The following is a 14,750-nucleotide window of genomic DNA, read 5'->3' on the forward strand; positions in this document are numbered from 1 at the left end:
AAAGTACGATCTTTGTCCCCATGTACAGTTGCAAACTGTAGTCTGGCTTTTTTATGGCGGTTTTGGAGCAGTGTCTTCTTCCTTGCTGAGTGGCCTTTCAGGTTATGTCGATATAAGACTCGTTTTACTGTGGATATAGATACTTTTGTATGTGTTTCCTCCAGCATCTTCACAAGGTCCTTTGCTGTTGTTCTGGGATTGATTTGCACTTTTCGCACCAAAGTACGTTCATCTCTAGGAGACAGAACGCGTCTCCTTCCTGAGCGGTATGGTGGCTGCGTGGTCCCATGGTGTTTATACTTGCGTACTATTGTTTGTACAGATGAATGTGATACCTTCAGGCATTTGGAAATTACTTCCAAGGATGTGGCCTTTTTTTTTCTGAGGTCTTGGCTGATTTCTTTTGATTTCCCTATGATGTCAAGCAAAGAGGCACTGAGTTTGAAGGTAGGCCTTGAAATACATCCACAGGTATACCTCCAATTGACACAAATGATGTCAATTAGCCTATCAGAAGCTTTTAAAGCCATGACATCATTTTCTGGAATCTTCCAAGCTGTTTTTAAAGTCACAGTCAACTTAGTGTATATAAACTTCTGACCCACTGGAATTGTGATGCAGTGAATTATAAGTGAAATAATCTGTCTGTAAACAATTGTTGGAAAAATTACTTGTGTCATGCACAAAGTAGATGTCCTAACTGACTTGCCAAAACTATAGTTTGTTAACAAGACATTTGTGGATTGGTTGAAAAACTAGTTTTAATGACTCCAATTTACTGTATGTAAACTTCCGACTTCGACTGTATTAGATCACTCACATACAATAATAATGCTAGAGGCTAAATTGCTATTGCAAAAATTAAATCGTTTTGTTGTCCCCATACCAAGTACAAAAGTGTCTGAAAGCAGACCATTGGTCAACAGTTTCTAGTTTCAAAGTTTATTTGCCACATGCACAGGATACAACAGGTGTAAAACATTACATTGAAATTCTTATCTTGAGAGCTCTTTCCCAACAATGCAGTGATGATGATGATAATATTAATAATAATAATTAAATATGCACGATATATCGGTGAACATATCAGAATCGGACGATATTAGCTAAAAATGCCAACATTGGTATCGGCCCGATAGTTTAACGCCGATGTTAAAAACCGATGTCAAAGCTACCGTGCATACCTATATGAAGTAATGACGCCACATAAAATTTTGCGCTACACGTGCAACACAGCAGTCCTAACCTTGCCCACAATGTCTGCTGTGTGGATCGAGCAGTCAACAAGTCAAGCAGTCATTTGAAAGGGTAAGAAAATCCATTAAAGCCAAGATAATTGAATTCATTGCCCTTGACAATCAACTGTTCTCTGTCGTGGATGATGTTGGCTTTCGCTGAGTGGTCGAGCACCAGTACACACTACCAAGTGCGCTTTTTTTCAGATGTTGCCCTACCGGAGTTACACAGTAATAGCGTCACTGCTATTAGCTTCACGACATACATACTATGGAATGCCGTTTGGCTCTTGCGTGTCAAAAAATATACAGTAGCACTGTCAAAGCTGTACAAAAAAGTCTGCAAACACCAGCCATGAATGATGTGCTTACAATAACGCGTTGGTAATAAAGGATCATATGTTCAACCGCAACTTCTGGGGTAGCTAGCTTTAGCTTGGTACTTAGCTAGCACCAATACAACCAGCCAGAAAACAATGACCAGTAGAAACTGCAGTCATTTTCATTTTTCTTAGCAATGATTTAGGAATCCTTGCGAGTAAGTATTAGCTAGGTTGCCACTTGTTGTTAGCCTATTAAAATTGAACTTTCATTCATGAAAATAAATAGCTAGCCAGCTACTTAACCCTGTTGCCCAAAGCTAACGTTATAAGCAGCCAGCTATCTTCATCTGGCTACTGACGCTCGACCGGGCCGGCCATACTTTTATTTTGAAGGCTAACCTCAAAGTCCACTATTGTGGCTAATCCTTATTTTGTCTAGCTTCACATACAGTGGGGCAAAAAAGTATTTAGTCAGCCACCAATTGTGCAAGTTCTCCCACTTAAAAAGATGAGCGAGGCCTGTAATTTTTATCATAGGTACACGTCAACTATGACAGACAAAATGAGGAAAAAAATCCAGAAAATCACATTGTAGGATTTTTACTGAATTTATTTGCAAATTATGGTGGAAAATAAGTATTTGGTCACCTACAAACAAGCAAGATTCCTGGCTCTCACAGACCTGTAACTTCTTCTTTAAGAGGCTCCTCTGTCCTCCACTCATTACCTGTATTAATGGCACCTGTTTGAACTTGTTATCAGTATAAAAGACACCTGTCCACAACCTCAAACAGTCACACTCCAAACTCCACTATGGCCAAGATCAAAGAGCTGTCAAAGGACGCCAGAAACAAAATTGTAGACCTGCGCCAGGCTGGGAAGACTGAATCTGCAATAGGTAAGCAGCTTGGTTTGAAGAAATCAACTGTGGGAGCAATTATTAGGAAATGGAAGACATACAAGACCACTGATAATCTCCCTCGATCTGGGGCTCCACGCAAGATCTCACCCCGTGGGGTCAAAATGATCACAAGAACGGTGAGCAAAAATCCCAGAACCACACAGGGGGACCTAGTGAATGACCTGCAGAGAGCTGGGACCAAAGTAACAAAGCCTACCATCAGTAACACACTACGCCGCCAGGGACTCAAATCCTGCAGTGCCAGACGTGTCCCCCTGCTTAAGCCAGTACATGTCCAGGCCCGTCTGAAGTTTGCTAGAGAGCATTTGGATGATCCAGAAGAGGATTGGGAGAATGTCATATGGTCAGATGAAACCAAAATAGAACTTTTTGGTATAAACTCAACTCGTCGTGTTTGGAGGACAAAGAATGCTGAGTTGCATCCAAAGAACACCATACCTACTGTGAAGCATGGGGGTGGAAACATCATGCTTTGGGGCTGTTTTTCTGCAAAGGGACCAGGACGACTGATCCGTGTAAAGGAAAGAATGAATGGGGCCATGTATTGTGAAATTTTGAGTGAAAACCTCCTTCCATCAGCAAGGGCATTGAAGATGAAACGTGGCTGGGTCTTTCAGCATGACAATGATCCCAAACACACCGCCCGGGCAACGAAGGAGTGGCTTCGTAAGAAGCATTTCAAGGTCCTGGAGTGACCTAGCCAGTCTCCAGATCTCAACCCCATAGAAAATCTTTGGAGGGAGTTGAAAGTCCGTGTTGCCCAGCAACAGCCCCAAAACATCACTGCTCTAGAGGAGATCTGCATGGAAGAATGGGCCAAAATACCAGCAACAGTGTGTGAAAACCTTGTGAAGACTTACAGAAAACGTTTGACCTGTGTCATTGCCAACAAAGGGTATATAACAAAGTATTGAGATAAACTTTTGTTATTGACCAAATACTTATTTTCCACCATAATTTGCAAATAAATTCATTAAAAAATCCTACAATGTAATTTTCTGGATTTTTTTTTCATCTCATTTTGTCTGTCATAGTTGAAGTGTACCTATGATGAAAATTACAGGCCTCTCTCATCTTTTTAAGTGGGAGAACTTGCACAATTGGTGGCTGACTAAATACTTTTTTGCCCCACTGTAGATGGGTCCGATCACCATTAATCAAATAAGAACTGTCTTATAAATTAGGGTTATTTTAGATGACACCTAGATTATGTCATTTTGCTATGTTTTTGGGGTAGAAAATTGTTTGCATCCATGAGCTAGCCAGCTTTTTTTATGACCAACACTATAGGTGTGCGATACAACTTTATCAAATCAAATTTTATTGGTCACATACACATGGTTAGCAGATGTTAATGCAAGTGTAGCAAAATGCTTGCTACCAGCATCATAGCATACGTATCGATAAATCGTTGTGACATATGAAATACGAGTGATAGTGTAATCAATGTGTAATAACTACGTCAATCAATGAATGGATTAAATTATTATGTGACGTGCAGTCATATTCAGGTCCTGATTGGTCAACAAGCTTATAACACTATTTGACGTGTCAAGTAACGTTATTTGACGTGTCAAATCTTTTTTGACATGCAAAGACCCAAACGGCGTTCCATAGAAATCCTGGTTGAGAATGAAACGACTGAACAACGAAACAGCACAGCAAGTCAGTGAAAGAAATATGTTTTGATTATGTTTTTCTGGTAATGGGGACATACGTAAATGCCAACAAAATAACTTTTTGGTCAGTGTGGTGTGTGTGTAACCTTTATTTAACTAGGCAAGTCAGTTCTTCAACAAATTCTAATTTACGATGACGGCCTGGACGACACTGGGCCAATTGTGCACTGCTCTATGGGACTCCCAATCACGGCCGGATGTGATACAGCCTGGATTCAAACCAGTGACACCTCTTGCACTGAGATGCAGTGCCTTAGACCGCTGCGTCCGTGTGTGCTAACTATTTAACTGTACTAGAATGCTTAAAAGGCCAGGTTTCTTGGCAAAGAAAATATCGGATATCGGTATCGGCCAAAAATGTCATATCGGTGCATCACTAATAATATAGAAAATAGGATAAAAACTTAAATAAAATTAAAAACACAAGCTTCTCCGATGAGATTTAAAGAAACATACGAATGCCAAATAGTATATAGATGTCAGTGCCAGTACCTTATTCATTGTGCAGGGGTACTATATTGGATGAGGTGGGTTTATACATAAAAAGTGACTGGTAGTAGTGCCTTCAGAAAGTATTCACACCCCTTGACTTATTCCACATTTTGTTGTGTTACAGCCTGAATTCAAAATGGATTAAATATATTTTTTCTCACCCATCTGCACACAATACCCCATAATGACAAAGTGAAAACATGTTTTAGATATTTTTGTCAATTTATTGAAAATGAATTATCTCATTTAGAGAAGTATTCACACCCCTGAGTCAATACTTTGTAGAACCACCTTTGGCAGCGATTACAGATGAGAGTCTTTCTGGGTAAGCCGCGTTCACATTGGCAGTTTGAAGTGACTCAAATCCTATTTATTTGGGGCCTCCCGAGTGGCGCAGCGGTCTAAGGCAGTGCAGTGCTTGAGGTGTCACTACAGACCCGGGTTTGATCACAGGCTGTATCACAACTGGCAGTGACCGGGAGTCCCATAGGGCGGCGCACATTTGGCCCAGCATCGTCCGGGTTAGGGGAGGGTTTGGCCGGGGGGACTTTACTTGGCTAATCACGGCTCTAGCGACTCCTTATGGCGGGCCGGGCGCCTGCAGGCTGTCTTAGGTCGTCAGTTGAACGGTGTTTCCTCCGACACATTGGTGCGGCTGGCTTCCGGGTTAAGCAGGCAGGTGTTAAGGAGCGTGGTTTGACTCGACCTTCGCCTCTCCCAAGCCCGTTGGGGAGTTGCATCGATGAAACAAGATCGCAATTGGATATCATGAAATTGGGGAGTTAAAGGGGGTAATAAAAATATCCGATTCAAATATGTTATTTTTCCTGCAGTCTGAACAGCCAAAAAGCACATGGAATCGGATATTTCAAGCCACATTTCAAACCACCTTTTTTAGGTGGTTTGAAGTCAGATACAAAACTGATTCCTGGCCATGTGACTTGAAGTCTGAACGGTCAAATCTGATTTATTTGCCCTCAAGTGGTTTTTAATTGTTATTTGGCTTTCAACATGTGGTACCTAACTAGCTTGTTAATGTTTCACAAACAAATTATTGAATGTGCTAGAAAGCTACCTAGCTAGGACTCATTTGGAAAGTTGGATCATTTTATCATTTGAGGCTTTAAAAGTGTTTATTACACTACGATTTTGAACATTCAAAGCAACTGGGAAACGTCCATGGCAGGCACTGTTATCACCTTAGCTTGCTACATCACTTCTGAGGGATAGGAAGCAGGAGCACCACCATCAATCAACCTACACCACTGCACAGACACCCGTTGTTACTATGACAACTAGCAAAGCCTTGTCAGCAGATGACCGCTGTCTGAACACACACAAATACGATTTGGTCACTTGTAACTTGCTGTTTGGACAGTCAGTAGTCAGAATTACAGAAAATAACCTGTGGTAACCTAGGTTACCCCATTGGCTTACAGCAAATACCTCGCCTTTTTCGAACACAATTTTCTTGTCTGCTTGTTTTAGTGAATTACAAACTACATTTAAGAAAAGTAGAACATGACTAAAGATGACTTTTCAACATTGCCTGCTCCCGAGTTTTCTAACAACTGAATATTGTAGGGCTTCCCTCATGCCCCTTTTCATGATGGTGCTAGCAGTCACGTGAGTGAGTGAGTGAGTGAGTGCTAGTTAGCTACCAACCCGAACATTAAGCTAGCCAAGACCAATAACACAGACTATACAGCTACAAGTAGTGAAGGGCGATACAAACAGACTATACTAAACAATTTAAATGTCTTACCTGTGATGAAATGTTTTCCACACACATAGCTACAGTATGTGTAGCCTACTTGAACACATGGTCCCCACATTTCCCACTCTCCCAATAGCCTGAACCCTCAGGGCTCTTCTCGCAGGCTCTATTTTCCTACGTGGGAGCATTGCGAACCGTAGGTTGGGATTTTTTTACTTGTTTGCATGTACGTTGAACAACACAGCAGCTTTCGGGCATGTTTTGTTATCTCTGTATAACAAAAGATCGGCAACAAATTTGACTCTTTTACAATGGGCATCAATAGGAAAGAATGTTTGTTTTCCCAATTTGTGGGCGTGGTCGAGTGGAATTCCTTCTTATTACGTGAATACCGACTTGGAGTATTGGTCTGCATAGATGTTTCCCATTTACTCCCTCATATCCTGCTATCTTTTTCGGCTGTAATATAGTTACCCTGTTACCATAGAAACACCTACCAACATTATTGGCAGGTTTGAGTCGAAGGCTGGGATAGGATAGCAGTGGCTGCATTATTAGTACAAATGGAGACCAGTTATGTCCGTAAGTTCAGTGCCATGGGAGAATTGATGCCCAAAATGTTATGCAGCTTTTCTGAAATCAAAACTTCTAAATTAGTGTAGTTATTTTGTCATCGATGTTATGAGTAGATTTGTTGAGTTATGTATACTAAAGTATTATGGATACTGTATTCTGTACATATATGCTCACAGAAGCAGTTCAACAGGTTTAACCCAGTGACAAATACACAAACATACAGTACTCAATTCCTGACATATTCTTATAACTCAGAAATGATTTGCTATCGCTGTAGCCAAGCAACACAACATTCAGATCTTCAACTATTCAGCCCCACACCATGTGCAGTGAACAGTTCGGTACAGTAGATAAAAGTAAACAGGGCTGTTATAGTGGAGTTATCACAACAACAAAGCACTGAAAACATCCAGTATGGTAGCTAAGGTACATGTGGGTCTGAGTGAACTTGTGAAGATAGGCCTATTTCTGTGGCGAGCAGGGGACACAGGCAGCACAAGCACGGTGTGTACTGTGTTGTAGTGTGTTGGCATACAGCCGCTTGGCGGTTATAGAGTCGCTCTGCCTCCACAGCCTCCTTTTATATACAACCTACTAATTTCTGCTCTGACGTCAAAAGCCCTAGCATCCTAGCCTGCTCTGCTCTGACTTTCTCCTCAGTTACCAAGGCTCCTCTCCCTCTGTAGTGATTCATGTAATTACTAAGACTTCAGAGGAGTGGGATTCTCTCTTCTCCAGCATCAACTTAGTCTCCAAAGTATTTTTGTATGCTCTATGCTAACTACCCAAATTAGGTATATCATTGGAAGATAAATTGATACTCTCTGGTAACAAATGTTTTCAAAGTGTCTGAATTAACCTTTTTGAGCCAAGGACGCCATAGTTTCTCTTAGTATGGAGGAATGTATTTAGTTGTATTCATATTAGTACTTCAACTATTAAGCAACTAATAATAGTTTCAGTTCAGGTTGTGTTTGTACCCTAGTTATAATATTTAGTTTAGCCCATATATATGGCTAGCTCATTGTTTCTCCTTCAATCAATTATTTTCCTTAACCCACAATAGTAGTCAGGGTCAGATTAATTCAAATGTCATACCACCCTGACACCCTAGTTCTCTGTGAGCATCTTGTGCCCCTAGGGAGACTCCAAGCTAACAGATGCCCAGGTTGTCAGGAAGGGGTTTTAAGTGTAATCATGCAAACTCACACCAGTCTCTTAATTACCTATTACCTTCAACGCTCAGTACGAGACAGAGAGATAAATAGAGGTGCATCTGACTGTGTTGGATATTGTTGTGGCGCCTCGTTTGCCGGACTGGACCAGGTGGATGGTACATGGCGCCATGCAGTCATCCATGGAGGTGCCTGAAGCCCTGTTGTCACCTTCCCTATCCCCACAGGTGCCCCAGGATGAGTGGAGTGGCTTCTCACCTCTGGAGGGGAAGGCAGACGATATCCCGTGTCGGCGCATGCGCAGCGGCAGCTACGTGAAGGCTATGGCAGAGGATGAAGACAGCGGAGACTCAGAGGAAAGTCCTAAGCTGTGTCCAAAGATCCAGGCCCAAGGTCGACGGGCCAGCTATCTCAAAGCCACCCAGCCATCACTGACTGAAATGACCACCTTAAAGTAAGACTCCTCTCTTTAACTCATTTTAAAATAACTAACTTTAAATGAATGTAACTAACTATCATAGTTCTTATGTCGCATTCTTTGGGGCATGGGATGTACCTAATGAAATGTTTACTGCAGTGGTGTAGAAGCATAGCATGAAGAAATCAGACAACAGTGTCAGGATGAGGTCCTCCAACCTCCAGCTTTAATGGTACTTTGGACTCCCTTCAAGTGGTGGATAATTTGATACCATTATATAGAGAGGCTGCTCATAGCCTACAGTATCACTCTGACATATCTAGGGCTTACAGCTCGCATTTGTGAATTTATTTAAGCGGCATCCAAGTCAAAAGACAATCCAGCCTGGTGCTTATACATCCCCTCTGCATCCTTTTCCACTCAATGAGTAAAGAGTATTAACGTTTCAAACACCAGGGGAAATGAATGTAAGGTTCTCCTAGTTTTACATGAAGTGGCTAAAGTTTAAAAACAGTTGTGTAAATGAACATTTCAGTTATTGATCTTAATTCTAGTCTCATAGGTTCATTGCAATGCGCACAATGAACAAATCTGTCAATCCCTGAGCAACACAAACATCTCAATGCAAATGTGAAAGGGATCTTTGACAAACGTTTCACTAAAGGCATTGGTTGAAGGACAACATAAGTGAAAAACATGGCTGACTGTGATCCATGTTCTGAACTCTGCTTGTATTGGCTTTTTGTCTGAAGGTCTGCATGCTTCTTGGCCTTTGATAGTGTACTGTGCCTCTCCTAGTTATTCTGTTCCAGTTCTGAACTCCACTAGGTGCTAGAAACAGTTTGGCAGGCCCTCGGGCTGTGTTTACACAGGCAGCCCAATTCTGATATTTTTCACTAATTGGTCTTTTGACCAATCAGGTCAGCTCTGAAACAGATTTGATGTTTAAAGATCTGATGTGTCTGGTCAAAATACCAGTTAGTGGAAGAAAGATCATAATTGGGTTGCCTGTGTAAACGCATGGTGCAGACTACTATTGCTCCACTCTGTCACGAATCCCACCGAAGGTGGCTCCCTTGCCTGTTCGGGCGGCGCTCGGCGGTCGTCGTCGCCGGTCTACTAGCCACTGCTGATCCCTTTTTCCTTTTCTGTTTGTTCGGTCTTATTGGTTGCACCTGTTCCCTGTTTGTTTCTTGATTTGTGTTTATTTAAGCCTGTTAAGCCCGCCCAGGGTTGTGCGGGATTATTTCACTGTTTGTTATTTGGATGTGCTGGCTGGCGCCTTATTTTCTCTCCGGACTGTTTTGCCCTGTGTTTTGGGTTGGTCTACCTTATTACGCGCCATTCTGTTTTGGCGTGACCGTTTTGTGCCGGAGAAATAAAAGACGTGATACTTACCCTCTGCTCTCTGCACCTGACTCCAACCACCACTCCTAGAAATCCCTGACAGAATCCCGCACCACGATTATGGAGTCAGCAGGAGCAGCCGCGCCTCCTCTCCCAGCGATGGAGGAACGTGTCCTTCATCATACAACCATTCTCCACCGGATCGGTTCAGCCATGGATCAGATGATGGAGAGGATGGACCGATGGGAGAGGAGTGGCCTCCCTACCTCATCTCCAGCTCCTCTTCCCCCCCCGCCTACTACCCCTCCTCCGGCGTTTGGATCTGGGGCCCTACGTCTGGATCTCCCCAGGGAGTACTATGGAGCGGTGGCTGGGTGCCAGGGGTTCCTGCTACAGCTGGAGTTGTACCTGGCTACCGTTCATCCGACTCCCTCGGGAGAGGAGAGCGTGAGCGTCCTCATCTCCTGCTTAACGGGTCGAGCCCTGGAGTGGGCCAACGCAGTGTGGTATGGCCCAGACTCGGCGAGGGATCACTACCCCGAGTTCACCCGCCGGTTCCGGGCCGTGTTCGACCACCCACCAGAAGGCCGGGCGGCGGGTGAACGGCTGTTCCACCTGCGGCAGGAGACGAGGAGCGCACAGGACTTTGCTCTGGAGTTCCGGACCTTGGCTGCTGAGGTGGGGTGGAACGACAGGTCCCTGATGGACCATTATCGTTGTAGCCTCCGGGAGGACGTCCGCCGGGAGCTAGCCTGTCGGGACACTACCCTCTCCCTCGACGAACTCATCGACATGTCCATCCGCCTGGACAATCTGCTGGCTGCCCGCGGGTGTGCAGAACGGGCCCTGTTGGTTCCACCTCCAGGCCCTCCAGCTCCCATCCCCATGGAGCTAGGGGGGGGCGCATCGAGGGGGACCGGAGGAGGAGGCTCCTCCTGTACCCGGTGTGGTCAAAGAGGACACACTGCCGAGCGGTGCTGGAGGAGCTCGTCTGGGAGTCGGGATGGCAGGCAGAGCACTCCTCGTTCACCCCAGGTGAGTAAGCACCAGCCTCAACCAGAGCTCCCTGTTGGCCATATGTTTGTGCTAATAATTTTTCCTGAGTTTTCTCCCTCTTTTCAGCATAAGGCGCTAGTCAATTCAGGCGCAGCTGGAAACTTTATGGATCGTGGGCTCGCATTAAGGCTAGGGATTCCCCTGGTGTCGTTGGACCTACCTTTCCCCGTGCACTCCTTAGATAGCCGACCATTAGGGTCAGGGCTGGTCAGGGAGGCCACGGTTCCACTGGACATGGTAACGCAGGGGGATCATGGGGAACGGATTAGTCTCTTCCTTATTGATTCGCCTGCATTTCCGGTGGTGCTGGGGATTCCCTGGATGGCCAGTCACAATCCTGATATTTCATGGAGACAGGGGGCTCTCAGAGGGTGGTCAGAGGAGTGTTCAGGCAGGTGCATAGGAGTTTCCATCGGTGCGACAACGGTGGAAAGTCCAGACCAGGTTTCCACTGTGCGCATTCCCTCTGAATATGGCGATTTGGCTATCGCCTTCTGTAAAAAGAGGGCGACCCGATTACCACCTCATCGACGAGGGGATTGCGCGATAAACCTCCAGGTAAACGCTACACTTCCCAGGAGTCACGTGTACCCATTGTCACAAGAGGAGACGCTGGCTATGGAGACCTATGTCACGGAATCTCTGAGACAGGGGTACATTCGGCCCTCCATGTCACCCATCTCCTCGAGTTTCTGTTTCGTGAAGAAAAAGGAGGGAGGTCTGCATCCGTGCATTGATTATCGAGGTCTAAATTCCATCACAGTGGGGTTTAGTTACCCGCTACCTCTCATCGCTACGGCGGTGGAATCATTTCACAGAGCGCGCTTTTTCACGAAACTGGACCCCAGGAGCGCGTACAATCTGGTGCGTATTCGGGGAGGAGACGAGTGGAAAACCGCGTTTAGTACCACATCGGGCCACTATGAGTACCTCGTCATGCCGTATGGGTTAAAGAATGCTCCAGCCGTTTTTCAATCCTTTGTAGACGAGATTCTCAGGGACCTGCACGGGCAGGGTGTGGTGGTGTATATTGATGACATCCTGATCTATTCCGCCACACGCGCCGCGCATGTATCCCTGGTGCGCAAGGTGCTTGGGCGACTGCTGGAGCATGACCTGTACGTTAAGGCTGAGAAATGTGTGTTTTCCAAACGAGACGTTTCCTTCCTGGGTTATCGCATTTCCACCTCGGGGGTGGTGATGGAGTGTGACAGCGTTAAGGCCGTGCGTAATTGGCCGACTCCGACCACGGTAAAGGAGGTGCAGCGGTTCTTAGGGTTTGCCAATTACTACCGGAGGTTTATCCGGGGCTTTGGTCAGGTGGCTGCTCCCATTACCTCACTGCTGAAGGGGGGCCGGCGCGCTTGCGCTGGTCAGCAGAGGCGAACAGAGCTTTCAGTCGTCTGAAGGAGCTGTTTACCGACGCTCCCGTGCTGGCTCATCCGGACCCCTCTTTGGTATTCATAGTGGAGGTGGACGCGTCCGAGACTGGGGTGGGAGCCGTGCTATCACAGCACTCGGGCACGCAACCAAAACTCCGCCCTTGCGCTTTCTTTTCAAGGAAGCTCGGTCCGGCAGAGCAGAACTATGACGTGGGGGACCGGGAGTTGTTAGCTGTAGTCAAAGCTCTGAAAGTGTGGAGACACTGGCTTGAGGGGGCTAAGCACCCTTTCCTCATCTGGACTGACCACCGTAATCTCGAGTATATCCGGGCAGCTAGGAGACTGAATCTGCGTCAGGCCAGGTGGGCCATGTTCTTTACCCGATTTTCGTTTTACGATCTCCTATCGGCCAGGCTCCCTTAACACGAAGGCCGACGCGCTGTCCCGCCTATATGACACTGAGGAGCGGGCCATCGATCCAACTCCCATCCTCCCAGCTTCATGCTTGGTAGCACCGGTGGTGTGGGAGGTGGACGCGGAGATCGAGCGAGCGTTACGGTTGGAACCTGTACCCTCTGTGTCCAGCAGGTGCTCAGTACGTGCCGCTTGGTGTCCGTGATCAATTGATTCGATGGGCCCATACACTTCCCTCTTCGGGTCACCCTGGGATCGAGAGGACAGTGCGGAGTCTTAGGGGAAAGTACTGGTGGCCCACGTTGGCTAAGGACGTGAGGCTTTATGTCTCCTCCTGCTCGGTGTGCGCTCAGAGCAAGGCTCCTCGACACCTGCCTAGAGGGAAATTACAGCCCCTCCCCATTCCACAGCGGCCGTGGTCGCACTTGTCTGTGGACTTTCTCACCGACCTTCCCCCATCTCAGGGGAACACCACGATCCTGGTCGTTGTGGATCGGTTTTCGAAGTCCTGCCGTCTCATCCCATTGCCCGGTCTCCCTACGGCTCTACAGACTGCGGAGGCCCTGTTTACCCATGTCTTCCGGCACTACGGGGTGCCCGAGGACATCGTTTCTGATCGGGGTCCCCAGTTCACGTCCAGAGTTTGAGGGCGTTCATGGAACGGTTGGGGGACAGCCTGGGGTCAGCCTGACCTCAGGTTTCCACCCCGAGAGTAATGGGCAGGTGGAGAGAGTGAACCAAGATGTGGGTAGGTTTCTGCGGTCATATTGCCGGGACTGGCCCAGAGAATGGGCGAGGTACGTCCCATGGGCAGAGGTAGCCCAAAACTCCCTCCGTCACTCTTCTACTAACATATCACCGTTCCAGTGCGTGTTGGGCTACCAGCCGGTCCTGGCTCCATGGCACCAGAGCCAGACTGAGGCTCCTGCGGTGGAGGAGTGGGTACAGCGCTCGAAGGACACTTGCAGAGCCGTCCAGGAATCATTAAGGAAAGCGAGTGGACAGCAGAAGAGCGCTGACCAGCACCGCAGTGAGGCCCCTGAGTTTGCACCAGGGGACCGGGTCTGGCTCTCGGCCCGAAACCTGCCCCTCCACCTGCCCTGCCGGAAGCTGGGGCCGCAGTGTGTGGGGCCGTTTAAAGTCCTGAGGAGGAGAAACGAGGTGTGTTACCGGTTACAGCTTCCTTCTTACTACCGTATTAACCCCTCGTTTCATGTGTCTCTCCTCAGGCCGGTGGTGGCTGGTCCCCTGCAGGAAGGTGAGGTGCCGGAGGTCCCTCCACCCGCTCTGGACATTGGGGGGTCCCCGGCGTATACTATACGCGCCATTCTGGACTCCAGACGCCGGGTGGGGGGCCTACAGTACCTCGTGGACTGGGAGGGGTACGGCCCGGAGGAGAAGTGCTGGGTACTGGTGAAGGACATTTTGGACCCTTCACTTCTGAGGAACTTCCACCGCCTTCATACGGATCGCCTTGCGCCTTGTCCTACAGGTCGCCCTCGAGGCCAGTGGCAGCACGCTGCTGGATCCGCGCGTCGGGGGGGGGGGTACTGTCACGAATCCCACCGAAGGTGGCTCCCCTGCCTGTTCGGGCGGCGCTCGGCAGTCATCGTCGCCGGTCTACTAGCCACCGCTGATCCCTTTTTCCTTTTCTGTTTGTTCGGTCTTATTGGTTGCACCTGTTCCCTGTTTTGTTTCTTGATTTGTGTTTATTTAAGCCTGTTAAGCCCGCCCAGGGTTGTGCGGGATTATTTCACTGTTTGTTATTTGGATGTGCTGGCTGGCGCCTTATTTTCTCTCCGGACTGTTTTGCCCTGTGTTTTGGGTTGGTCTACCTTATTACGCGCCATTCTGTTTTGGCGTGACCGTTTTGTGCCGGAGAAATAAAAGACGTGATACTTACCCTCTGCTCTATGCGCCTGACTCCAACCACCACTCCTAGAAATCCCTGACACACTCACTGTGTGGAGTAATGATGTGATAATCTACACTGATAAATCACCTTCCCAATCAA

At 47.0% G+C, this 14,750-nt stretch overlaps 1 protein-coding gene across 4 annotated transcripts in view; it reads left to right on the forward strand.

Annotated features, from left to right (window-relative positions):
• Positions 1-14,750, forward strand: part of LOC106599337 (disks large-associated protein 1) — a 137,714-nt gene that overhangs the window by 91,182 nt on the left and 31,782 nt on the right. For all 4 annotated transcript variants that reach the window (XM_014190522.3, XM_082973388.1, XM_082973390.1 and 1 more), the window contains exon 4: positions 8,347-8,573. In XM_014190522.3, coding sequence (XP_014045997.3) covers positions 8,347-8,573 — 227 coding nt within the window. The remainder of the gene's footprint in view (positions 1-8,346; positions 8,574-14,750) is intronic.

Source organism: Salmo salar, chromosome 03 (assembly GCF_965601325.2).
Source record: "Salmo salar chromosome 03, fSalSal1, whole genome shotgun sequence".
NCBI classification, from domain to species: domain Eukaryota; kingdom Metazoa; phylum Chordata; class Actinopteri; order Salmoniformes; family Salmonidae; genus Salmo; species Salmo salar.